Here is a 27,357-nt window from a genome sequence, read left to right as displayed (position 1 = left end):
AGATGTCCTATTTGTAAGGAGTATATGGGGAAACTCCACTTTGAAACATGGCCTTGAAATACATTGTTTTCTTAAAGGTACCATTATCTTTATTGCTGTTGTTTCCTACTAACAGTGAATTTGCAAAAATTTTGGAAACAGATCTGCATTCTACTCACCACAAAATCTGAATATATTTCAGGGCATTTTGAGTTTCGCACATTACACGAGTACTTAAGAAGCCTCGCTGCAGTCGGTAAAGTATAGCACTGTTGGTTCTGCTGCTCACGTCCAGGGCACTGCATGGTCCTGTCCTGCCTTACTTGGATACTTGCAGTTCCTCCCATGCCAGGCACCCCTGCCTTTTAGTTTTCCTGGTCCCTCCTCTGTTCTGGGTGTGCACACATGAGTCCTGTGTATGCAGGTCATTTTGTTATGCTCGCCAGTCACTTAGAAGTTTTTTTCTCATTTCATGTGATGGCTGCAACTGCATTTACTAAAAACTGAGTCCACTTCGWACATGTTATCAGCCTTGCTTATAGCTATCTGCACAAGTTGTTGGGTTTTCTTTTGTTGTGTTTCTGCAGCTCTGAGATGCATGCATGAAAAATGTTGTGCAGCTGTGTGAACTTCTCTCTTCAAAATGTATACAGATTGGTGTGGAGACACAGCAAGGTTGTTTTTCTGCCATAAATGAGATTCTAGTTTTAATTTTTAGATGATATTTTATTGCCTGAGCCAGCTGTGTCGGGGAGCTTCTTGGAGCTGGTTATTAGCCACAGAGTTGTTGCTCTTGGAGGGCTGAAGACCTGCACAGGTGAACCCTAGAGATGGTTCTTGTGGCAATTGGCCTCAAGCAGGATCCGTGTGGCTGTGTGCAGGTCTCTGAGGGACCCCAGAGGAAAACTGAGGCGGGGGGGTGGCAGGGGGGAAATGGTAGAAGGAACAAGGGAAAAATAACTTTTATTGCTAACTAAACATCTCTGAATTAGCTGTTCTGATAAAAATCCAGACAGTCTTAACAGTTTGGATGGACCTGTATCAAATTACTCTATAAAGTGGTAAGAATAGACTGTCTGTCTTCAACCATGCTTCTTGTCAAAGAAAGCTGAAATTAGAAATAGGAAAAAATGTCTAAAAGAAGAGTTTTCATGTTTTCTTTCCTCCTTTCTATCTACTTGTAAAATTTAATTTAAATCAACGTATGCAACACACTTGTCAACTAAACTATGCTTTGCCTATCCCTTAAACTCATTCTGTAGGAATTGACTCTTCAAGCTCTCTAAGAAGAAAATGTGTGCTTGTCAYTCGTCTTGGAGAAAGACAAGACGATGGGGGCACAGTTGAGTCCCCCTCCTTTCCTTCCCTCCCAGTCCCTGCACTGATTTCCAGATAAGAAGCATCCCTTCCAGTTCCATGTTCCTCAGCACTTTATTCTCTTCCCCTTTGTGAACATAACGGCATTAATCCTTGACTCCGTGGCAGCCGGTACCCTGCCCGCGTGGTGAGCAATTCTTTCATGAAGTAGTTTTCCCCAGTACGATAGAGTTTGTAAACCAGAGGGAGCTCTTCTTCCTGGGCAGCACAGYGTGTGCATTGCAGAAGGCAGCCTGTTGGAGAGTTCTCTGCAATGTGTCTTCACTGGAAGGAGGATGASCAACAGGGCATGTGGGAATAGCTGTAGTGCAGTTTGTTTATACCAGGGCTGCATCCTTAGCATGACAGCTGTGAGTCCCAGCCCCAAAGCAATGGGGGCTCTGTTTCTGTTTCAAGAAACATGGCTATTTAGGAGGCACAGTTTCCTTGATGCCGGTAGCAGCTCTCTGAGAAAGGCAAGTCACAAAGCTGATGATTGTGCTCCTCCCCAGGAGCGTGTGGATGTGGTGATTGCAGAGGAGCCTCCAGACGCCGGAGCTGAGTTCACGTATCTCGTCCCTGTCTGGGCGGCGCGCAGGCTCTGTGCAGCGGCGCGCAGGCTCTGTGCAGCAGCCGGGGCTCTGTGCGGCTGGCGCAGCGCCCAGCTGCATGCCCCAGGCCCCCAGCACCGCAGCGTGCTGCCACTATGTGCCCGCGCCGGCCCGGGACTCGGTTCCTTGCAGGGCTGCTTTTCCATTCTGAAGTCTTAAGAAGTAGCAGTTGTTGGTATCAGCATTTCTACTCATCCAGGCTGAGGCACGTGTTGCTGGACACACTGAGGTAAGACCTGTGCTTGTAGATGTCCTCTGTCCCAGAGCGTTTGTGACACAGCTTCTTTACCCACAGAAGCCTCCTATAGGTAATCCGTAACCGTATTGAGGCTGGGCTGATTTCAGGCATGGATGTTTGCATTAATGCATGCGTTAAAAGCTATTTCTGCAACTCCACAGAGAGCATTTGAAATGCTTTCATGCATAAAGTCAGAAATTACGAGTTTTGGCGATACTTAGGTGTGTTCAGATGCTCAAAGTGTAGAGTGGATGATTCATCATTTGTTCTGGTAATGAAAAAYACAAAAAGCAGAAGTAAGAATAAACCACAAATACATTCCCCACACGTACTACTGAATCTATAAGACAATATCTTGAATATCCAAGATACTGCTCATTTTTTTGCTGAGTATTTGCTCATTCTTGCCTCTGTTCCACATGGTATTTCAGTCTCAAGTATCTGTATGTGTAGGAGGTGTAACCATAGACTACTGCTAGGGTTTAACAGAGGTGTTGGACAGGATGTCCTACTTGTTGCCCAGCTTAACTGAATGCTCCTCTAGGAAGAAAATGAGGGAGAAGTTGTAAGCAGCCTTCAGTGCTCATGTCTACAAAAATGCTTCCGTGAATCATTTYGGAATTTTACTCTGAAATGGTTATGAAATGTGTTTTCAGGACAAGCAGCTTGTTTTTGTTAAAATGCTGCTGCAGAGGGAGAGAAGAAAGCAGAAGTTGATTCATCCTTTCTCATTGTCCAAGTAACTAAGACACATAAAATGGCAACAAATTAGAGTTTTAAAAAAAATCCTCTCCTTTTATCTCTCTTGGAAATGTAAAAATAACATTGATTTTCTTTTTTTATGCTTGGGAGATATTAATGCATTATTTTAATCTAACAGGTTCTGGCTTTTAAGAATAAAAGTCAAACAGACTTTGTGTTTGGGGATTGGGGAAGTTGTAAAWGTGCCTTTGACATTAAAAGGAAATGTTTATATTTAAATTCCCAAAGTACTGTTCTTCCCAAACACCTATGTTCCTCTGTGGACAGCTAATCTTAGGTTTTACTGTGTGCAGTCTGTACTGGCAGTGCAAATCATGCCTAGGACTTGAAAGAAAGCCCAATATGTTACGGGAAGGTGGGTGGCTTTGGGAGCTGACAGACCTCGCTCTGGTGCTGGTTCCGGGTGTGAGCTCTGCAGCTACCGAGCGATTGCCCAGTCCCCTCTTTGTGGGAGAAGAGAATCTATTTCTCCTTGTCCAGTAYTGATATTCACTAGGGGAGTCTGTGCTTTAATTGGGGCTAAGTAATGTACAAGTTACCTGTTTCATTCCTCTTAGTTCTGTTCTGCGCGCTCCCGCTGGAGCTCTATTTCTCTCTGTGTTTCTGAGAGAAGTGATGTCTCCTGGCTTGGGGAGCCAGGCGGCTTGGAGGCTCGTGGCTGCAGTTGTTTCTCAGGCTTAAGTACTAGTTTCTGAAGGACATGGGACAGTGTCTCTGAGATGCTTAGGTAGAGTTAGGACTGGCCACACAGCCCACATTGGCCTTTAAGGCCATTTGGAGGATCTTGAATTAATGAACAGTTCTCCTGATTGGAGCGTGTGGGCCTCTGACTTCGATTTCTTCTTTCTGGGAGCTAAGCAGATGTTGCTGGGGTCTCGAYTTTGCTCTCCCGTGACCTTGAGCAAGTTTGGATCTGGAGAACGCCTGCCCCGGGTGCGGGTAGGAGCAGTGCGTTTAGCTGACTTTCCCTGATCTCAAATGCTTTGTCTCTAAATGTGATGGATGTGTTGCTGTTTATATAAGCTGCAAACTTGGAGCAGGAGCATTGCTCTTGCATTAAATTGGGGCTCACAGCAGTACCTGTATTGCACGCAGCTATCTTTAGAAACAGCCTTGCTTAGCTAGATCTGTGTCCTTGCTGAAGCGCAGAAAGCAGCAGTGCAGAGGAGGTATTTCATTATTTAAAAGGCGAATGTTAAGAGTCATTGCTCTTGCTCTATTCCCTGCACAGTACATTTGTGCTAAGTTGAAGTGAGGTGGACGTGGTAGTGCTGAGCTTATCCTGCTGACAGGAAGAGCTTCCCCCAAAACTCCCTCAAGTTTTATTAAGTTTCAGTTCCACTTTTCTTTTTCTTCTCCCATGACAGAGTTGCATTATTGAGGTTATTTTACTTGCAGCACTTATTGGCAGGACCCAAGAGCTTGAGAACTCCTCTGTTAATATTCCATCCTACCCTATAAACAGTGAATATGGCCCAACTTAGCAAGCCCTGCAGCAAATGCTGAAGCACTTCTGTGCCCTAGGGCAGCAGCTTGGATAGACTTGGGTGGTGGTTTGGTAGCTGTAGTGCCAGCTTTAATTGCCACACTCCAGCTTTGCGAGGCAGCGCTGTGCTGAAGACCTAAAGCTGTAAAAGCCTCCAGTGCTGTCGGACGCCGCGCGTGCTTGCGTTGGGATGGGTGTTTGGGCTTGTATCGTCAAAGTTGCCCTAAGTTCTGCAGGACTTTGCTGGTTCAGTGAGTGGGGACTGCCGTAGGACCTACAAGGGGGCACTGGAGGTTTCTTCCATTACAGGTTCAGGAGGGTTTGGGTCTGCCTAAGCTCTGTGTGTATAGCCTGTTCTAGTACTCATTGCCAGTGACCCTTGAGCTGGAATTTAGGGGTCCAGTTAGTGTTATTTGGGGACGAGTAACAGCCTCTGGATAACTGAARGAAAAGTGGAGAATGGCAAAGCCCAGCTCTTTTCCTAGGATCTGTCTGTAGRCATAGAGATCCTCCTTGGGTGGTGCTCCCTGGTATGTGGCTGTCTGCTCCCATGCTTTCATGCATGGTGAAACGTGTCGCTTCTCTCCAACCTTTGCACGARTAACTTGGAGTCTGACATGGGGATTTGGGTGCGTTTTTCAAAGCATCCAGTGGTTTCAAGTTGCGCTGATGAAAACAGGTGAAGCTGCAGTGAAAAGCAAGGCAGTTGGTTTCTAACTTTTGTTTTCGTGTTACCTTTCTAGGTCTGACGTAGTTGTTCTGTGCTTTTCAATCGCTAATCCCAATTCCCTGAATCATGTGAAGACGATGTGGTATCAGGAAATCAAGCACTTCTGTCCTCGCACACCGGTCATCCTGGTGGGCTGCCAACTCGATCTCCGTTACGCTGATCTTGAAGCTGTTAACAGAGCCAGGCGGCCTTTGGCAAGGTAAGGTTTAAACAAAAAACTGAAACCTCTCGCCTTGTTAATCATGTACTGCGCTTTTCAAAGAGAAATCAGACTGTCATGTGTGTCTGTTTTTTTTTCCAAGACAGTAAGTTTGTGCTTTCTTCCATTTTGTTCATTTGTGGTTAGTTCTTTAATAAATGCAGTTTCTTAGTGTATGTTTTAAAGAATGTCCTTGTACACTGGAGGTCTGAGGTTGATTGGATGCTTGGACACAGCTATTAATATAGAATTGATTTGCAAATGTGCTTTTCCCAGTTGGAACACGAGCACCATGCCCCTCCACATTGCGCCTGGCTCCGCGGGCTCTCCGGGYGCCCCGGTGGGCTCGTGTCCTCCGGCGAGAGAGGCTTCCGCCCGCGAGCTGGACAAACCCCATGCCCGGGGTTCGTGTCCAGCCTTTTGCCCCGTGTCCCACGCGAGAGCCGCCCTGCACCTTCGCAGGTGCCACGTAGGGTGTCTGCAGCCAAGACGGACCCGTCCCCAAGTGTTCGATGCMGTTTTCCTCAGGGGCTGCTCTTGTTTTCTTTAGAAGGCATAGGCTAAGAAATACTTCTCATTTCRTATTTAGCTCTGTTTGTGGCGTTTCTGTGGGATGAGCATGCCCGCTTGGGTTTACAAGGTGGGTACAAACCAAGATACTGATACAGTGTCTTGGTGAAAAGGAATTTTAGGAGATTCTTTATTGATGACAGCTCTCAAGCATCCTGTCAGCTTTGCTTACTGTCAGTTTAACATTTAATATTTTGTGGAAATTCTGTCTGTATAGTTACATGATAAAACACCATCGTGCTTAACAATTATTTGCTATTCTAAGACCCTGGGATATAGTGCTTTTAGATATGCAAAGGGTTTTATGAGCTTAATTTCATATTTTCTATTCATTTGAAATTTATCTCAGGCATTGGTGCTGTAATTCTGAATTCTGTGGGTTTTGGATTGCTTTGTGATGACTGTTGTGTGTAAGGGTCTTTTTTTATTTACCTGTAGGCCTATTAAAAGAGGAGATATTTTGCCACCAGAAAGAGGCAGAGAGGTTGCCAAGGAGCTTGGGATACCATATTATGAAAGCAGCGTCTTTGACCAGTTTGGAATTAAAGATGTGTTTGACAATGCAATTAGAGCTGCCCTGATCTCCAGAAGACACCTGCAGTTCTGGAAATCGCATTTGAAGAAGGTCCAAAAACCTCTACTTCAAGCTCCATTCCTACCTCCGAAAGCACCTCCTCCCGTTATCAAAATTCCAGAGTGTCCGGTACCGAGCATGAACGAGGCTGGATATTTACTGGATAACCCACTGTGTGCAGATGTCATGTTTGTTCTCCAGGAGCAGAACTGTATTTTTGCTCACAAGATTTACCTAGCTACCTCCTCCTCCAAGTTTTACGACCTTTTTTTAATGGAATGTGAGGAAAGTCCAAGCTTGGATGAAACGAAATGTAACAAAKCAAGTACAGACAGGGATGCTCCGACCTGTCATCATGAGACAAATGATGATAGTAATGAGAGATCCTTAAAATCCACTGATGTCCAGCTTGGAGCTCCAGAAAGTGGGGACTCTGTAAACACCCTGGACCCTGAAGCTGGGGAAGCCAGTTGTGCAGCAAGGTCCCTTTCGTCCTGGGGCAAAGGGTTCGTCAGTGTGCACAAGGAAATGCAAGTGAACCCCGTTTCAAATAGGACGTGTCTTGTAACTGTGGTAAGAATGGACTCATCTGTGCAGGCTGGACCTTTTAAAACCGTCCTGCAGTTTTTATACACGGGGCAACTGGATGAGAATGAAAAAGACCTCACAAGATTAGCTCAGCTTGCTGAAATCTTGGAAGTATTTGATTTGCGAATGATGGTGGAGAATATTATGAATAAAGAAGCCTTCATGAATCAAGAGATTACTAAAGCATTTCATGTCAGGAAAGCTAATCGGATAAAAGAGTGCCTTTGTAAAGGGACGTTTTCGGGTGAGTAAATATACGCTTTTCCTGAAAAAAAGTCCTAATTATCCTTTTATTCATGTTACTGCCTCTTCACAAGCTTGAAGAACTGTGACAGCTGATGTTGTTCTCGGAGGAGAGAGAAACCCAAATTTTCAGCATTACGGGGGCCAGTTTTCAAGCTAGGAGTCTGGAGTTGAATTTCTCAAAACCTATACAAACTTCTAAAGAAGTGACCTAATTTGCCGAAGTGTGGAACATCCGGTATCTCCATTTCCAGGGGGACTCTTTGTTTTTATAAACCAATATAAAAGCCTAGAGTTATCTGTGGATGGGGGAGGGAGGAAAGAAGTAATTGCTTAAGAAGGTGCAAGCAGAAGGTACGTTCTTGAGCCACAGATGCTCTTTATACCCGGATTTGCAGCCATGCTTGTTTCTTTGTTTCCGTGGCAGACGTGACCTTTAAATTGGATGATGGAACCATAAATGCCCACAAGCCGCTGCTCATCTGCAGCTGTGAATGGATGTCCGCGATGTTTGGAGGATCATTTATTGAAAGCTCGACCAGTGAGGTATTTGTTTTCATCTGTTTTGCTCATAATGTCTGATGGATTTGGGGAGATAGAAGCATCATTCTGGAGCTATTTGGAGATTTACAGTAAACCCTGGAATATTTTTTTTTCCCTTTCCTTGAAGAGATGGGATGTTCTTCTTTTGAAGGCCTAATGTTTAGGATGGCTAGGAAGATAGCTTGTTTTCTGCAAGGCATGAGTTGGCTTGATTCAGTATCAGAACAGGATTTCAAAAAATAAAATTCTAAAAAAGAAAAATATATAAAGGTAATCTTGAAGCTGTAAATTTCATTAAACTCATTTTAAAGATCTGTGAAAATATGTTGTATGATGAGAACTATTACAGTGAGAACACTTGGGACAGGGAGCTTTAAAGAGAGGGGAAAAAAGTTAAAGAACATGAAGTCTTAAACTAGCAGATGGAGTTGGCTTGCCAGTACCCAAGTAGAGACRAGCACAGGGGCTGCTGTGCATCAGCCTGTCCCCTCGCATAGGACAGGCAGGAGGCAAAGCGTGAAGATCTCGGTGCTTGAGAGTTTGCAGCAGGAGCCATCGGCAGCTTTACAGTCTTTCCTTCAAGCCCCAGCATTCTGCTGGTATTTGTTTTTTCCCCTGTATCTTACCATAGCCAGAGTTGGCTCTTCTGCTTTGATTTCCTTGTCCCTTTTAGCAGTAATGGGTCTTACTAAATTTAAGAACTTTTTATTTGTTTTTCTTTTTTAAATTCTGGAAGATTCTTTTCGACTTTCTGCTTACGTTTCTTGTCTCCTTTTATCCAGCTTTAAACATAATTCCTTCCCCAGAGGCATGTTTAGCAAGTGGTTYGTTAAAAATACATAATTTGATTGTAGTAAGCAACACTTGGCAATGAAGAATATACATTTGTTTTCTTACAGCCTTTTTTTTTTGATGATAAACTTCATAAACTTACCTCATCTTTGCAGGTTGAAATATCTTACTTTCATTTTCTAGAGTTTAAAGCATTCAGTAATGAATCTGGAAGTTTAAAAGTACAGGTAGAAATAAATTTATTGTATTTCCTTAGACTGACCAACTCTTTACTTACTACTGTTACTTTGTGGGGCACAGCATTTTAAAAATTTATTTACTGAATATTTATTCTCTGCATTAACAAAAATATATTAATAATTAATTTTACAACTAGCTCCACTTACTTGGAGAACTAAGCTGTTTCCCACAGTGTCTGATGGGTATTAGAGGTTCGTGTCTTAGCGCTACAAGATCTGGGTTTGAATTCCAATTATTAAGGCAAAAGCTACTAAAAAAAAACTTCACAGGCTCCCAAAGATAACTCCCAACCACAGGGGTACCACAGCGAGCCCCCTTCTGGCTGGCAATACCAGCTAACTGCTCCCAGGCAGCCAGATTAATTTGTGTGTATGTGTATTTGTGTGTATATATGTACATATATCCAGTCAGCTGGGAGAGCTGCCTGTTTGAGCAGGGAACCTGGCTCTGGCAGTGTGCTTCCCTAGTGGCACCTTCTTGAATTGTATTGGGATTCTTTATTATATTTAATTTGTTTACTTATTTATTAAAAAATGTTGTTTCTTCTAAAATGGTRAATAAGTGGCAGAAGTGAAACATAATCTCTGCATGAGAAATGCTCAATTACTACAGATTTTTCTTTTTAATGTCTTTCCCAGGTAGCTCTGCCCAACATAAACACGAGTTCCATGCAAGCAGTTTTGGATTACCTGTATACCAAACAACTGTCCTCCAGTCAGGACCTGGACACACTTGAGTTAATTGCATTGGCAAATAGGTTTTGCCTTCCTCACCTGGTTGCACTAGCAGGTAAGGGTTTGTGGCCTTTCCAATGCATGTCTGCTGCAATGGCTCAAACATATCCTAATGGTCTTGGAGCACGGGACAGGGAGGGGTTGTTTTTTCTTTTTAAMAACAAACTTATTTTACAAGATAAATAAGTGTTTTCCTTCTGCAAGGCAGTTGTAATACAAGTTGATATTTTCACTTGAAAAAATATTACTTACCTTTCTCTTGCCTTAGTCTTGGGATAAACCAGCTCAGCACATCGAAATTCAACCCTCATCTCAGAATAGCTTTTTTAGCACTTATTTAGACAAAAGTGACTGGATACTACTCAGTTTGAAAATTAAATCAGTTCACACCTCCAAATTCTCGTGTGAGTACTTTGCCCTTCTGTAAGTGGGCATTAATTGCAGGCTTGCTTTCTGAGATGCACACAGGAATTGGGTATAAATTGTCCAGCCCATCCCAGCAGTTCCAGCTCCGTCAGAGTAAGCAGTTTGTGCCAGGATGGAGGGTCTTTAGGCAACGGAGAAGGCCGGAATTTGCCTTCCTCTGCTTGCCCCAGGCTGAAGTTGCTTGAACTGTYGGGGTGAATCTGCATGGGAGGGAGGGAGGCCGTGGCTTCCGTGGTGCCCTGTTCATTAAAGGCACTGCTCCTTAATACTGGTGGGTGATCTGACCTTGGCACGTGACTGTCCTGGGTGAGTGACTGGTTGTCTCCTAACAGAGCAGCACGCAGTACAGGAGCTAACAAAGGCCTCCATGAGTGGCACTGCAATAGATGGAGAAGTGTTATCCTACTTGGAGGTGGCCCAGGTCAGTGTGCACTGCTTAAACATATTCTAGTCATCTGCATTCATTTTTTTCCAATGCCTTAATGGTTTTGTATTTCAAGGGCTCTATATATCTATCAATCTTCTTAGACTTTAGAGACTGTCTTTTAATAGTGAGTGCAAATCCTCCTAGTTTACGGTCAAGCACATTATCTCAAACATATGCTTGAATCCCAGAAACCATGAAAAGGAGCTCACAGTTCAACTTGTTACTCCTCCCTCCCACCTCCCTAAAAAAAAAAAAAGTGCTTCAGCACTCTCCCAAGTACGGTAGAACAAGATAAAATATTTTATAAATTGAATTATTCTTGATTTCACACTAATGAAGAGTCTGGCTCCAGCTTGTCTCAATTAGAGATGAAGCAACACTGACATACAGCACAAGATGGCCACCATGCAAGATTTCCTCCAGCTGCATTCACGTGCATCCCTGTGCAATACCTATAATGCTGTTACAAAACCAGAGCTCGTCCTCTTCCAAGAAAAGGCAGCGCGTTTTACTTAATTTGGAATTTGTAAAGTGTTTTTTCTTTGGCTGGAGACAGAAGCAACACGTTTAAGTTCTGTTAGGATATCCTCTGTGCTCTGGACCAACTACAGAATGATGTGTTTATAACCTGAGAAGATCCCAGCAGACAGCCTGAATGCTGAATAGATACATGTGCTCTACAAACCTGACTGTACAGAGAGCTCTCCTTCCTTAGGGCCATCAGAAACTTGCAGCTCATTTTGTACTGGGCTTTCAGCAGTAGTTAAATTCTGTCAGTGAGCCTGTTGCCTAGAGAGGTGCTTCACAGGAGGGCTTGTAGTAACTGAGAGGGCATTTAAGTGCTACAAACTTATCGGAAAATTCAGGGCTTGTGTGTGACGGAGTGCAGGGTGCCRGGCATCGTGCACACCAGGAACCTGGTCAGAGCCTTTGGGGCTACTGGGTGCTCGGACAGAATTGTGCCAGGAGGAGACAAACGTGGTCTAGGGCACCCAGAGGCCACCTCYGAGCCCCAGAAGCTCCCGTGTGGGCTTTCAGGAGAAGGCTGCCACGTAGAACCCCTGGGGGCTGCTTTAGTTGTTAACGGGGGCTGCAAAGTGAACGGTATTTCGGGAAATAGAATAAGCTGCTTGTTTTTCTTTGCAGTTTCACAATGCTAACCAGCTGGCAGCGTGGTGCTTGCACTACATCTGCACCAATTACAACAGCGTTTGCTCCAAATTCCGCAAGGAAATCAAAGCTAAATCTTCAGGTACCGACAACTTTTTTTTCTGCAGTTTTCTTTACTTTTTCCCCTTATTTCTGCCCACCCTGTTCACCAAGCATGAACATCTAGGTGAGCTCAGGTAGCTGTGCAACTACACAGTAGCTCCTCCTCTCCTGGGTAGCCTCCTCCCAATCTGTGGAGCGGGGAGAGCCCAAGTCATTAGCCTRGGCAAGCCTTTTGTTCACCTCCTGTTTCAGCTATAATGAAAGCAACAGAGCTGTTTTCAGGCTCTGCTCTTTGTGTCCTTGTGTGGTGGGCTGAGGCTTCTTGGGGACTGCTGTTCTCATAGCCTTTCTACTGCTGAAGTAAAATAAAGCAGAGCAGGAACCTGGAGGAAGCCCTGAGAAATCAACTGACGTAAGGACAGGGCAAACGGTTAGAGGGGAGRAAGACCTGGCAAAGCTCCCTGTGGCCAGTCAAGGTGGTTCCTGGACTTCTGTAGCTTACTGGTTTGCTTGGAGGCTTCTGCTTATTTCTTTCTAACAGATAATCAGGAATACTTTGAGAGGCATCGCTGGCCACCAGTGTGGTACCTAAAGGAGGAAGATCACTACCAGCGAGTTAAGAAGGAGAGAGAAAAGGAAGATGTTGCACTAAACAAACACCATTCAAAGCGCAAGTGGTGCTTCTGGAACTCCTCTGCTGTAGTCGCCTGAGCGCAGCCAACAGGTGGAAATCTGTAGCCAGCCTCAGAAATTAGTCTTATTGTTAGAAATAAGATGTAGTTCAGGTTTTCAGGCACTAATTTTGTTCCACGTGTGTGCATTTATTATTGCTATGGTCAAAAGCACAAGCTCACTTAAAGTGAGCCTGGAACAGCTCCTTGAAGTCATATGTATATTTTTGGCTAGTAAGCAGATAAATGTCWACCATTATTACATTTCTTTTTATACAGAAAACAATCCAGCATTAATGTTTCAAACTCCAATGGGGAAATATTTTTATACTGTCTGGGGTATTTTGTTTAAATACAATTCTGGATTTTGTTTTATTTTACAGACCACAAAATAACCATGTAGCAGCTTTGTAATTAGATTTTAACTATTTTTCCTATGTGAGTACAGTGAAATAGAGAACCTTCAGTCATAAGAGACCACCTTTAGAATAAAAACCCATAAAAACTCATCTTAGGAAAGAATCTGCTGCCTAGTATAAGGGTTTTTTATAACTAGGTACTGTGCACTCATAATATAATTAGATGGTTACTTCCCCTTTTCAAAGTAAGGGGTTATAATAAGATCCAATAAATGCAAGACATAGAGTGCTTGATCTTTGTTCATCTGAATAATAGGCAGTATAATTACTTGTTCAACTGCAGGCAAATGTATTTCTAGTATTTGCAATGTAGGTGCAAATACTTACGACTCTGTGGGCCATGTGAAATCTAGTGATTCTAGGTATTCAGAGGTTTTAAATGTCTAGATTACAGAGGATAATTCTAAAATTATTTAGAAGGGCTTATTAATTTATATAYTTACACAGGTGTGGACCTGAATATAAAAAGCAGTTACACTGCCTGTATTTGACTTACTGCATGGCAGTCACCTAGTTCCGCTGGGATCCCGCCTGTGCAGCCATTCCTCACGCAGAATTCCTTTTGCTTCATGGAAGCGAGTTGAAAGGGCTGCTAGAACAAGTAGGAGCTATTTTCTGTTGTGGCTTTCTGTAAATGGAGAAGGATCTTCACATGCTAGGTCATTTCAGTTTGATCCAGCTTGTTTTGTAGCTTCTCCTAGATAGAAGTCAAAGTGTTAGATGCTGTTTAAGTAGAGTATCATTCCCTCTGGAAGCAGATATTCCCAGTTGGGGGCAAACCGTGAGGGGAAGGAACAATTCTGCAAAAGTGGTGCAAGGGAAAGAAAAGCCTCCAGTGTTTTCCAATATCCTGTGTGTTTTTATCAACCGTTACTCAAACGTTGCAGTGTTACACTAGAGTAGGTAAGGATGAGAGAGTGTTTAAAAGACCARAAAGGAAATAAATATGCTATAGAGCCTACCCATGCAATCCTGTACAGTGTCTCAGGCACAACTCTTTAACCCACGTAGGGTTGTGCAGTAGGGCTAACGCTGCCTCGTGCAGGCAGCCCAGCATGCGGGAGCGAAAAGCCGTGCGGGTTGTTGCTGGGGGGTGTGTGTGTGTGTGTGTGTGTGTGTGTGTGTGTGTGTGTGTGCGCGGCTCTGCCGGGCCCCAGGGCACGGGCAGCACCGTGGTCGGGCGCAGGCCGGCGGGAGGCTCCGGCCGAAAGCCCCGCGCGGCTCCTGGAGGCGAGCGCAGCGCAGGGCTCGCTCAGGGCGGGTGCTACCGCGGAGGGGCAGAAGGTGCCTGGCTGGCGCGCAAAGGGAAGCGCTGCCCCCAAGGGGAGCAAGGGCCGGGCTCCTGCSTCCCCACGCCTCATCGGCACCCCGTGATCAAGAAGGGCTATAAACTATGATTGCAAATACTCTCCTTCAGTCCTGGTCAGTGGTGCCTGGGGAGGGGGAGAAAGAATGGGAGAAGGCACATCACRCCTAAGATGGAATTAGTATTTGTAATCATACAATGTTGAACAGTTGCATTTTAAATAAGTATTGCTACTAGGTTTTACACAACCAAAGCTACTGTATGATTGTAATCTTGCCAAACTGTAAAGGATGTATAAATGAAACGGAGGTATATGCAATAATATAAGTTGTACTAGTTATCAGCTACTATAACCAAGTGGCTGGCTCATTTGGTTAATGCTGTCTATGGCCTTTAATCTTGGTGTTTATTTTGTGTTTTTTTATTTTGGAAAAAAAGTCAATAAAACYGTTTAGTTACAAAATGTCTCTTAGTTCTTTGAAGAAGCTTCTTAAGTTCTGTATTATTTACCTCCCTTTCTAGTGCTATTTTCCAGCTGTTACGGTATCACCTGTTGAATTTACTCAACTCGGATGGCATATTAGTATTTGTGCTTGGGATCATCACAAGAAGGTCCTACAGTGTTTGTGGGTGATTGGAGTGGGAACAAGTTGGCACTTGTCACTTACCTTCAAACTGCTTGACAACAAAATCTYGTCATGTTTCCCTGGGGCTTCTAATATTTAATTACCATGATATTACTCATGGGACATGAAACTTATTAATCATGACAGACACAGGGAGGAAAAATGCAAACAAACAGCCTGACTTCTGTTAGTTCTGCAGTGTGCTCTGAACTCTCTGAATTCCTCTGTTCCTCTGGCTTTCCCCCTCGGAGGTGCCAGCCATTGCACGGAGCTGCTGTGTCCCTGGTGGTGCATTTGCAACAGCTGCAGCCCTGGACAGAGGCTGCGAGGCTGGCAAAGCTGGCAAGCCAGCGCTCTTCTGGAGAGCTTGCACCATGCAGTGCAGACAGCCTTGTCTGGCAGTGTGGGTTTTTTTTTTTTTTTCTGCAGCTCTTCAGCAATGCCAAGGACATGGAAAGGGAGCATGTTCAGCACACAGTGTACTTTTTTTTTCTACAGTGCTAATTTATGAGCATGTTACGTAKCTTTCTGATTTATTTTTGGAAGCAAGATTTTATTCTTTTGAATTTGCAATTAGAAGTGAAGTAATGGGCTGAGTGTGGGAAGTGGAGACCAAACACTTTGCTTCATCTGATTGTCATAACTGCAAGTACCAAAACAGAAGTTTTGCTCTTTGGGTAATTCTTTTTTAAATATTATACCCATTTAGAGACATTGTTGATCCTTTGTTGTCTTTTTCCTGGGAAGTCTCACTTAGCTTATTTCTTAGGGTTTTCCTAGATTTCCTAAGGTACTTGTGAGAGCAAGCTCACAGGAGGCCTCCTCACTGTTGTCTTGCAGTCAGCCTTTTAGTCACATCGTGCCTTAAGGTGGGTAAATCTCCAGGGTATTGAACATGTGTATGTTCCAACCTCAACCATTCCGTGATTTAGTGATGAAGATGGATTACCCATTAGAAGTGATTAATCTGGACATCCCTTTTGGGCCCTGCAAACATGGTTGTAGCAGAGAAGGTAAGAGAAGAGCACTGCACCCTATCAGCAACTTACCCACCTTGGGAGATCCCTCGGACGCACAATGATTCCTAGAAATGTTTGGCTTGTAAAATGAGGTTGTCTCTSTGTTTTGGGAACAGGCACTGTGAAACCAGCTGAAGGCATCGTGGAAATCCCACTCTGAGGGCCAAATCTTCCTTTTCCTGGAAAAAAAGGTATAGGTGAAGATAGAATATACTAGATTAGATTTATTTTGGTCCATGAAGTCAATGTTGATAACATAGTTCAAGTTGTTTTGTTGGGCTGAAATTTTTAATGGTTCAGAACTGACTTGCTGAGTTTGTCAGGAAAACCACCACGTTTGTCCTTATTGTCTCCCCTTTGCCAGATCAGTCCTTAAGGTGGTTGCTTGTCCCACCTCTGTCCTCTTGGATTTTTGTCCGTTAAAGCAATTCAGCTGCATTTGCATGAGTCCAGGTGTCCTAAAGGCACAATTCCTGCTGAAAGGATGAGATGCCCCCCACCATGTGCTGCTGCCTTTGGGCTTTCAGGTGGTGGCTGATGAGGGGACACGTTGTCACTTGCCTGTTCCAGAGCAAGTTTGCYGTGTAGCACACGCGGGATCCGACGGGCTCTGAGCAGCAGGAATCTGCGTCCTGCAGGCACTACAATAGGATAAGGATAACTCATTGCCATGTAACCTATGCCTGGGCTTCCCGCTAAGAGCGTTTAACTCATGTCACGGGAGCGCTTTGCACTAGGAGGCACAATAGTGGTACTATTGTATATGTCTATATGTGAGCTAATCCCTCACTGCTGTTATGGAGAAATCTTCATGCTAATGTATCCCAACYCCAGAGGAAGGCAAGCTAAGAAGATTGAGCTACGATTCAGAGAGGTTAGCACGGGACGACAGAAATGCTGTGATTCCTTTGTAACGGTTGGGCCTTGCCGTTCCCTCCGCAGGAAGGCGGCGCAGGCAGAGCCCCCCGTGCAGGTGTGAGCAGGGGCTGCTGAGCTCCTGGGCCAGCGCTGCCCGCCCGCACCAGGCAAACGGACTGCTGCTAACTCGCCCCGAGCAGCGCGGCCGCCGCCGTGAGCCGCGTCCCGTGATGCCGGGCGGCCGGAGCAGCAAGGAGCTCATTGCACGGGAAGGGTCTCTGGCTGCGACAGCACCAGGTGAAAGAGCAAACCTCCGGGAGAGTCAGGATGCGGCGGTTCAGGGGTTCTGAGGTGGAGGAAAAAAAATGTTAATGGCTCTCAAAAAGCACCCCGGGAGCCAGAGACCTGGCTACAGAGCACGCAGGTCGTAGCACGACAACGTGGGTGGTAGCCTTCCAGGTATCGACTAAAAACGTAAAATGGGGAGCAGGAGCAACCCTTATTTTACATTTTTTTTTTAAAAAACAGCCTTCATCATTAGKTCAAAATCAGTCATCTGGCTCTATCACTGCTCCCACTGGGCGGAGTAGCCGCAGGGGAGGATTGTTCCCTCCCTCCCTGTCCCCATACCTTCCCCTTCTGGGCGCTCTGAGGCTTTAGATAGCAGCCACYGCATGACATGTCACAAGCAGAAATTTCTTAAGAAATTTTCCTTCCTGTAAGATTACAAAAAGAGTATTCCTTATTGCCCATGAGGACTTTTTAAAGTAATGGCTATAGAATAAAAATTACATGATATTGGAGGTGTTATTGCTAAATAGTCACATTATCCTTAAAGATGGAAAACTCCTATCAGTAGTTTAAAGGTCTGTGGTTAAATTTGCATCTTGGATATAGGTGAACCCTTGTGATGAGACGTTCAGCTGCGCTCCCCTTGCTGTCACTAGTGTGGCCCTTTGCTTGTGCTGTATCACAAAGWTTGTGGCTTAAGTTTTTCCCGGGGCCTTCAGTGGGGCTGGGGCCTGCTCGCAGAGCAGTGGAGGTGCCTGTGCTGTTACCTGCCCGCTCGTTTCGCAGCGCCTTTACAGTAACTACCAGATCTCCCTGGGGCGTGAGGCGGGCTGCTGGCTGCCGCCTCCGCTTCCCGTAGGCCCTGCAAAGGGCAGTTTCTAAGGAATTCCCAGGGCTCCTGTGGGGACTAGAGAGCTCTGCGAATCCTGCCCATTGCTGAAAAGCAGGGTGAGAGGGAAGGGCAGCATTGCGGTCTTTGTTTCATAGMGGAGTTAAAGCACAGACAGAAATGGTTTTGCTGGGGTCATGGAACTGATCGATACCTGCCCCTAATCTCTTTACCTCAGGTGCACAGCTAATCACAATCAATCCCTGAATGGACTGTCAGGTGGAAGCTGCAGCTTCACCTAATTTGCTCCCTCTCCTGCTTCATCTACTGCTATTTTCTTTCAGGGATCCATCAGTGCAAGACAGATCTCCTCACTCTTCTCTTTTGGTCTTAATTGCAATACCTCGGGAGTAAAACGCAGCCACTGCATTTTTCTCCTGTCCGTTCAGCAGTCAGCTACCCTGTCATTTCTGATGTGACAGCTTTCGAGTGAAGCAGTAATCATGTCAAAGCCACCCGACGTGGGCCCTCGCATTTCCTGAGCRTCCTCCTCCTCCCACATAGGCTGTACGTGGGTGTAGGGGGGCAGCCTGGCCCCACTGCTGCTTTTGTGCTGAGCTGTCCATGCGCTTCTGGGGAGCAGCACCCTGGGAAGCTCCCCAGGAACAGGGAGAGCTCTCTGCCTGCTAGAGGCAGCTGTCGCTATTAGACTGAGGGCTGCATTCGGCTCGGGGGCAAAGGAGACCAGGGAAAGGCTTCATCCTCGAGAAAGGTGGTCACCAGGGAAAAATGGGGTGCTGCTCTCACAGTGTGAGAGCCGGATGGCATCAAATGAGGCCAGCACAGGCAGATTCCAGACCAGAAGTGCCTCTCCAGCAAYGCTGGTTGGGCTACGAAGCTTCTTGCTAGAGAATCCCCGGACTGGAAGTTCAAAGAGCTTCTAAAAACTCAAGGAAAACAGTTGCTTAAACACAAGTTCACCACCTGTGGTTAAGTGACTTAAGCCCAGGGCACCAAAATCTGGAGGCGTCTTACAAATATGTTGTTGGTTGATTGTTCCCTTCATGCCCAAAGCATCTGCTGTTGGCCACTGTAAGAAGCAAGATTTGGAGCTGGCCAGGCCTTTGCAGTGATCTGCTGTATTTTTTCCTGATGACTGTCACTAAGAGCACTCCTATTTCAATGGAAAAATACTTAAGCCTTTGTCCGGGTGTGAGGTGTTCTTGCACTGCTCTGTGCAAACAATAAGGCTTTTTAAAGGAAGTCAGATTAACAACACGTTTGTGCCCATAGATGCAAAGGCTGCAAGACAGAAGCTCCTTCAAGCACAAGTGTCAGCCACACACCAGCCCTCTTGGAAACAAGACTGATTTTGCTACGTGTATTTAAGCATGGAATCTGATGAAATTTGTCCTCAGTCTTCAGCAAATGTTGGTGACTGTGGTGGGTGAGGCTGTCACATGAGCATGTGTGGTATGAACAAGATGTCTGTGAGAGACCTTGGAGCGCCTTGCATCACACAGCCCTAACTAATCCTGYGTGAAGTCACCTGCGTGTGAACAGAGTCAGCCGGGCTGCTGATCGGGGAGCCCTTTCCTTGCTGGGCATTAATGGGAGTATCCCGAGCTGTACAGAATTCCAAATCACTGTGCTGTGAGCAGTGCCARCAGGGAGAGCCGCCTCAGAGCCCTCAGCACATTTGTGGGAACTGGTGCCCACTTGTAGGGAACAGGGCTCTGCGGCCTCGTCGCCTGCCCGCCCCATCTTACAGGCCCTGTTTGCTCTGCTTGTTCTTTTTACCAGCGTCATGTAGCGTGTTACACATTTATTGCATTGGGAATAATGTTTCATTATAAGCTTTTTCAGTTTTCTTAAGGCTTTTTACTACTTTGCCAGTATAGCATAATTTATTTTGCTGAGTGGCTTATACACACTGAAGTGTGTGATGTGGTATTTACGTGTCTCTGAGTTCTTTACAGGCTAGAAGATCAGTGGTTTTTTGCTTTCAAGGGGCAATTTCTCACTTCAAAATGAGACTTCAAACCTGCTGGCTTTTGCCACCTTGCGCCAGCTCAATTCTCAGCTCCAGACGGACAGCAGAGCCCTGGCACCATCCCTGCAGCAGGAACTTCTCACTTACGTCCGGAGCGGCTGAGGACTGTTCAAGCTGGTGGAAACTGTCCCTCAGAGCTGCTTGCCTTTAGTTTCCTGGCTCCGTGCCCTTACTGTAAGTTGTTTAGATGTATCTATATAAAATATATATATGTGTAAATGTATTAGATTTTACATACATACAGTAATGTTGATATAGCATAAATGTTTTTCTCTTTGAAAAYGAGACATTTTAGGTTCTGTCTGCAGTTGGTTTTGAAGCTGAAGTACTTTTCCCTACTGCCCTCCACTCCTCCTCTTGTGTCCTTTTGTAGCTCAAGCTTTTCTTCAGGTACCTAAGTGAGGGCACTGGGTGCTATTAAGGATGGTGTAGGTGGCACCTAGGTGGTGGGTATGGTGATCCCTGCACAGCAAGGACAGAGCCCCAGCTCCTCCTGGGGTCACACAACACCTGCTCTCCAGCCCCATTTAACACCTAGTCCTCTCTTTTCCTTCCCCAATCCAAAGGGAGTGAAGAGCAAGCAGTAATTTACAGGGTGCAGGGTAAGGAGAAGCGATGCTGCTCTCCAGACTACACCCAGGAGCCCTGAAGACAAACGGCCCCACGCGCCCGCCACCCGGCCCTGCTCCCTGCTCCTCCAGTTCCCACCTATCTCCACACGGAGCTGAAGGGTGGGCACAGCTGCGCGGACGGCTATGGAAGAGCATCTGCTGCCACAGAGATTGGAGGCTTGGGAACGCTGCGTTTGAGTTGGTTTTCCCCCCAGGTACAAAGGGTTTTGAAGGCTGTCAGCAGCAGAAAAGGAAAAAYACATCAGATGAAGGCAAGTTTGCTACAATATTAAGAAAGGTAACTTAAAAAATGAATGTGTTAAGAGACTTAAACAAGAGGAGTGGTTAAGGACATTTCTGTAGTATACAAAGCAGTACTATAAGCTCATATCGATAAGATTAGTTAGTTTAGCACCACAGCACTTCTGTGAAATAGAACAATTCCACTGAGCAGGAAAAAAGAAAAATGGATAAGAGACTGAGAGAGGCACCTGCAAGYATGTAGCCTGTGCAGACAGCCACGTACCCATTTATTCTTATTTGTGTAAGAAAGTGCAGCAAGAGTATCCTCTGTGACCTTGAGCAAAGCTCTTTCCCCTTTTATTAATGACCAGCCGGGATCCACGGTCAAGATGTCCCACATGACAGCTCATCTCTCAATTTGTTAAATGTTTTACTGCTCAGTCTTTAATTAAACACCTTTTCTTTAGTGCTGCGCTGTAGTGTCACGGCAGGGAGCAGAGGCTGAGGGCTGTAGAYGACAGACCTCGTGGCTGTTTCCTCACAATAAGCGTCCTGCAGTGCTGTGGAACAGCATATGGCCAGCTCCCCGCCACGGAGGAGGAGACGCCTAGGGGACAATATCCTGGAGCCCAGAACACAACCAAGGGAAGTGGGAGGAATCTTAGTGCAGCCCAAGGGCAAGCACCCTGCTTGGACAAACTTAGCCCTAAATTGTTCCTGCTGCAGAAACACCAACTCCCAGGGTGGGATGGGAGGTTTTGCGCTAATGAAGAAGTGCTCCTGAGTACCTTAGAAGACTTAAACCTTATTTTCTGGCTTAATATTTCTTGTACAATAGAAAAAATAAGATCAATGATTAATTAAACCAAAAATCAATTAGAACTGCATAAATATGAAGCATTTTACCTGGTGCTTGCTTTCAGCAACGAGTGGTGTTCTTCCTCTCAGAACAGCAAGCACTGGAAGGGCCCAAACTGCTGCTATTGCAGCTTTTATAGCCCTCTRCTCTTCCAGAAGCCTTTGTGGCCTTCCCCCGCCCCTCCTCTTCCTCCCAGGGCTTTACTTCAATGGGCYTTGGGCTGCTGGCAGGGGGAGGTGATTGCTGGTCTCGTGTTGCTTTATTTTTATAATTCTTTCTATCTCGTCTGCTGAAGGGCTATATTAAGCACATTAATGTCATCCTCATTCTGCAATTTGTCTCTGAGGTTTAAATGCAGGAGTATTTTTAGCTTCTCGGGAAGAGACAACTGCCCAAGTTTTGACCCAGGTTTCCATAAGGAGTCATCAGCTGTGGCCATACTCTACTCCATACTCTGGAGATGGGCTCTCCAAGAAGACCTTGAGCAGGCTCTTGAGGAAAAAAGGTAAGGAAATTTTGTGGACCAGAAAATAGAAAGCTTAAGTTTCTTCTATATGCTGGTACTTCAATCTCTAGGCGAAGTTTTCTTAAAACAAGTCAAGAATAGCCTTTTTCTTGTTTTTTTCTTTTCTTCCTTGGAAGAATGTGTGTGCCTGTGTTATTGTCCTCTGCACAACAGCGTAAGGATAACACTCATTCGTAACTGGTCTGTGGCCTGCTTTACTGTAGAGAGGATCAGCTTGCTGCTTTTGTGGGGAACCAGTTCCTTTAACGATCTATCTACCAATATCATAAAGTCTGTGCTCGTTAGCAGCCTGCAACTTGGTGCCATTTTCCTAAGGAACATGGARAAAACACTGGTGGTGGTCACAGGTTCGGCTGCGCGCTGCGGCCCTCTCGGCACATGTTTTCTTCARCGCTGCAGTTCTCAGTCGTGCCCAGGTGCTCGGGCAGGTGGCCCAGATCAACGCTCGTCGTGTTGCCCGTTGTGGGGCCCCTTGGTGGTCTCCGACRCGGGGCCACGTGGGCCTGGTGGCGTCCGGGCGCGCTCCGCCGCGTGGGGATGCAGCAGCCGGGCGCAGGGCGAGGGGCTCCCGCCGGCTGCCCCGCGYGGGTCGGCATCCTCGGGAACCGCTGCTGAAAGCCTCGGCCTTCCTCCTCCATCAGGCCTGCCGCCTGGCCTGGAAACTTGTTCGTGAAACAAGGTACCTGCTAAATAAAAGCTAACACTCTGGTAAGCCCCTGTAGCCACAGAACGTTAAGCTTAAGCGTTTATGTCTTGGTTTGGCTCTTGTAACTGGTCAAAAAGTCTTATGGGACCAAGAGTGATCATGTAGCTCATAAGTTATAGCCTGAAATTGTAATTATTAGAATAATTCCAATTAGGTAGCAATAATAACCCATCACTTACTTGAAGGCCAGATCTTTCTCTGACACTGACTGATTTCTGTTGCTTGTGGTTAACTCCCATAGCTTGAAGTGCTGCTCGGTGCTCACTCACTCACTCTGTGTGTTTGCTCAAAGGTCCCATGGGTAAAACCTGAGTGCTTGGCTCCTGAGCAGCTGAAAGGCGCCTTGGGCCTTGCRAGTGTCTCTGTGATGGGAAGGGCAGATGGTTCCTGCTGCTGAGGCAACTTTCTGAAGGCTGCGCTACTTAGAGGAGATTGAATTTTGTAAGGATTAAACTAACGTGGATTGCTTCTCATTTGTCACAAGCTAAGCTGCTCCATGGAAAAGTGAGTCCTAGAATTAGAGTTTTGAACTGACTGAGCGTTTGGTACGGAGTTTGTCAGGGTTTGATTCCGGGTTGTTTGCTTGGTTGCTGCTGAAGCAGCTTTGCTTTGCCTGGTGTTTCCAAGGCACGAGTTGTGAGCTGCCATTCGCTGGATTTGTTTGATGTGGAACTGGAGTCTGCACGTGGTGAAGCGCTCCAGGAGCGTGTTTGTTTTGCTGCCTGCTGGGGGTAGCACGGAGCAGCTGACACCCTGGCGTGGCTGGAGCTTCAGCTCCGGGTTGCAGTGCAAATTGGAATGACTGCCTCTTAGGAGGAAAGCTGCCGTGCGTTGCCTACAAACGGAAGGACAAGAGTCTGTGACTTTTTTTTAGCTTCCCCATAACTGTGGCTTTCCACAGGCAACTGCCCCTGTTCATGCAAACTTGGAGCAGAAATGGTGCTAGAAATTGTAAAGGCCAAGTTTACAGCTACCAGAACCGTTCTGCAGGGGCTATGGGGCTTCTCCAAACCACATTTGCCAAGAGAGCTAGCTCTGTCAGATGGGAAATTTTCTTCAGACTTCAAAATATTCAATAACTTTTAAGTTTGTTTATTCCTTTCCAAAGAATTTATGAAATCACATCAAATAAACAGTGGAACTGAAACAAAACCACTGTTTAATGCTGCTTGGTTGCACAGAGAGTACAAAGCAGGATCCCTTGCTTTGCAGACAGAATACTTCCTCTACTTTAAAATAATTGATGGATTAAAATTTAAGGAAAGAAGCTCAATTACTTTCCAGATAAATGGCAAAATAAGTTTTGAGAACTAATTTAATCAGTTACTTTTTTCTCCAGAGCTTGAAGAATGGAGTTTATAGAAATCCCTGTATTGTTATCCATAATCTTCCCTTTTTTAAGCTTTTGTTATCCATAATCTTCCCTTTTTTAAGCTTAGGTTATTCTTAACTAAATGTTTTCAAACATTTATACACCATTTTCAACATTCGTACACCAGCACAGTTTTGTTAGGCATGTGCCTCCATAATCCCATGCCTGAGAGCAGGCCCGGGCCATCTGAGAAGTGTTTTGCATAGCTCTGCTGTTGGGTTTAGGGGAGCCCCGTGCCAGCCAGCAGAACCAAGCCCGTCGAGGAGCAGCTGCTCAGCAGGGGCAGCGGAAACGCGGCCAGGCTGCCGCACGYGTCTGCGCGCGGCACCGCCAACACCAGGGCGCCCTTCTGTCCCCATCGCCAGCACGGGCGCCAGACTTTGGAAGTTAGACATACAGACTCCCCAAAAACTCCCCCCAAAACTGGTAACAGGGCCAATTGATAGGCACCTATGCAACCAATTAGGAGTCTAGTATAATGTAACTATATTGACTGGCATTTCTATGGTACTTTATGAGGCAAAGCCATGCTGATCATTAGTTTTAGCATGAAATAGGTTAACATACAAAAGCTTCTGTAAAGCTAAATGATTCTTCACTAAAGAAAGGAATCATCATGTCATTGTGGTGCTGGACATTTTTGAAGTTAGGGAAATTTAACTGCCCAGATGTTTCATGAAAGGCTTTCAATTCAGAGAGCATTTTCAGGCTGGCTGCCTCCCAGAAACATAAATACTCCTCAATTTTCCATGGAGCCCTGGAATCTGACGGCTCTCCTCGCTTCCCTCCCCCTCGCAGCGCYAGGCAGGAGCTGGAGGGACACCATGTGGCCAGGGGCAGGAAAGACAAGCACTAGGGATCACTAGGGAACACACACTAAGTGTGTGTTCCTCTGTGACCGCTCTTTTATTTTTATGTATATATTAAAATTCATAGACTTGAAAAAATAAATCACATTGAGAGAAATGTATAAAGYAAAAAAGGATAAAAAAGTGATCGAAGTACAAGTAGCTATCAAATAATCCTGCAAATCAATCAAAAAATAAAACTACCAAATTTCTAATTTTATTTTACCTTTGCAATTATGATTGTCAGACATCTTTTAAGGAAGGCTTCCTATACATCTATATGGAAGAAGTATTTCAAGCTTTCTCAGCTGCCAATTCTGTATTTGTGCCYTGTTTCACTTCCTCTATCCTTTGCCTGTTCCTTCCTAGCAAGTCCCAACAAACCTCAGAATGAGACTGAGCTGGATAAGTTAACTCAAAGCAATTTCATTCTCTGTTTCCAACTACTATTTTAAAATATAATAATAATAATTTTTTTTAAAAAAGTAATAGATGAGAATCATTACCCTTTTTTTCCAGTTAATGATATTAAAGAGTGTCAGGATCAATGTAAGCTTTGGCAGGTRTCAAGCGTATTCACAGTACTTTCAACTTTCACCTGTCATGACAGCCTAGATCAAAAAGAGTTCCCATTCATGGCACTCCTGTAAAATATTTACGGTGCTGTCCACAGCTTACACATAAGGGGTTTAAGTTGAACAAAAAAGCTTAGCTTCTCACTTGCACATAGTGATGAATTACTGAACAAAGGTAATAATAAAAGGGCAAGAGGCTATGGGAAACAAAGATGACCCCAAAATAGGGATGCTAATAGACAGGGGCTTTTCCCCACCCTCCTTGGACTAGTCAAATCCTTTATGCAAACATGACTGTAAAGATACCTGATATGTGACAGTGGAAAATATTTAGCACAAGAAAATAAGGCAGGAAGAAGGATACCAAGTTTATGATCAAGCTGCTGAAGACTGGGAAATGATAAAGAAGTTAGATGAAGGAAAACACATGAAGAGAAGAGTTCAGCATGTTTGGTAGTAGCAATCTTGGGAACAACTACCTTGCTGATACTGATCCATCTCCTAGCGCAATGAAGCGCTAAAGGAAGGATAGGAAAACATTCACAAGATAAGTAATTGGAATAGATTGGAAGAACAGATTATGAATGAAAGTGATTTGAAATAGGCTAAGTCTGTAGCRGAGCTTGCTTATTAACTACCTCTGCTCTGCCTGTTCAGAGAGAGAAAGGAAAAAAAAAAGGCCTCTCTAAATACTGAAGCATAAGAGTGTTTGCTAGAACTGACCCAAGAAAGGCCATTTCTGAGGCTGCCACTTGCATGAGCACACAGAGATTCATGTTTCAGTTAATGTGAATTTCCAAATCCTTGAATAAGGGAACACTGTAAAAACTGACTTTTCTCTATTCACTATGAAACTTCTTTAAAGAGAGTCATTTATTTTAAAAACAAGAGACAGCAATGCAATATTCTCAGTAAAATGAATGATGTCTGCTGAGCAAAGTAAATGCAGCTGGACTTCAGTTCACAAGTATCCTATAGTTGGCTCAGTACTTTGAGAAGTACTGACCTTTCCAATACTGGGAACGTTCTTAACCACTTGGTCCAATGTCAAACCTCTTGTATATAACAGCCTTTGAACTGTACTACTTTAATAAGATGGAGAACAAACAAGCTCAATCCATTTTTTCCCACCACCCATAAACCTAAAGATTTTCCCCTAGGAAAARAAATTAAACTTAAATGTTTCTGAATGAAAAACAACTGGAACACTACTTTATACTTCCCTGCTCAGCGGTACTCTGAGCAGCAGCCACAGTGCCAAGATAATAACATTATTAGTAATAACAGCAGTCTAGCACTTATGATACTAGTAGTATTGACCCAATACCTCTTGATATTGCTCACTATTAGTCAGTAAGGCAGTTGGGTGTGCTCAAACCCTGTTGAGGTAAAGGGAACCAGGCGCACCTACTGAGCTACAATTGCTGCCTGTGACTGCTGTTCCCTAGCATAGGTGAGGATGTAGCCACCCCAGCACGTGTGTGAGATTGAGCGTCAGTGCTGACACACTCCGGTGCCTCCAAGAGCGAGCCAAAGCTAGAGGTGCTGAGCAAGGCTGAGTGGCACTGAGGCCCATTCATTGGCGTTAGGAGGTAGCTCAGAAGCAAGTCCTGTCAAATCAGTGGTTTCAGAACAGGCAGCACACAGGCTATGCTTTGCCTTCCCTCCATCTCGTAAGTCTTTTTCCTTCTTACTGACTTATTGCAATGACTTCTTATCACTYCCGAAAGTGTGTTTTCTAGTTTCAGGCAGTCATAGGACACAGACTCTCTCATGGGGGCTATGCCTGCTGGCCCTTCCCAAGAGGAAGAGGATTGTTTATTCAGAGGTACAAT

General features: G+C 45.1%; 1 protein-coding gene across 4 annotated transcripts in view; it reads left to right on the top strand.

Moving 5' to 3' along the window:
- Positions 1-13,548, top strand: part of RHOBTB1 (Rho related BTB domain containing 1) — a 41,147-nt gene extending 27,599 nt beyond the window's left edge. For 3 of the 4 annotated variants that reach the window (XM_026043070.1, XM_026043071.1, XM_026043073.1), the window contains 7 exons: positions 5,176-5,361; positions 6,370-7,337; positions 7,764-7,882; positions 9,550-9,700; positions 10,404-10,492; positions 11,645-11,750; positions 12,252-13,548. In XM_026043070.1, the coding sequence (XP_025898855.1) occupies positions 5,176-5,361; positions 6,370-7,337; positions 7,764-7,882; positions 9,550-9,700; positions 10,404-10,492; positions 11,645-11,750; positions 12,252-12,421 (1,789 nt within the window). In that variant the 3' untranslated portion in view covers positions 12,422-13,548. Of the gene's footprint in view, positions 1-2,143; positions 2,176-5,175; positions 5,362-6,369; positions 7,338-7,763; positions 7,883-9,549; positions 9,701-10,403; positions 10,493-11,644; positions 11,751-12,251 lie in introns of those variants that run through there. The other variant, XM_026043072.1, reaches the window with a different exon arrangement.
- Positions 13,549-27,357: the final 13,809 nt, after the last annotated feature.

This window comes from Nothoprocta perdicaria, unplaced genomic scaffold, assembly GCF_003342845.1.
Source record: "Nothoprocta perdicaria isolate Ctin4 unplaced genomic scaffold, notPer1 scaffold_32, whole genome shotgun sequence".
Lineage (NCBI taxonomy): Eukaryota > Metazoa > Chordata > Aves > Tinamiformes > Tinamidae > Nothoprocta > Nothoprocta perdicaria.
Note: the sequence above shows the minus strand (reverse complement) of the source record. Positions and strands in the feature narration are given on the sequence as shown.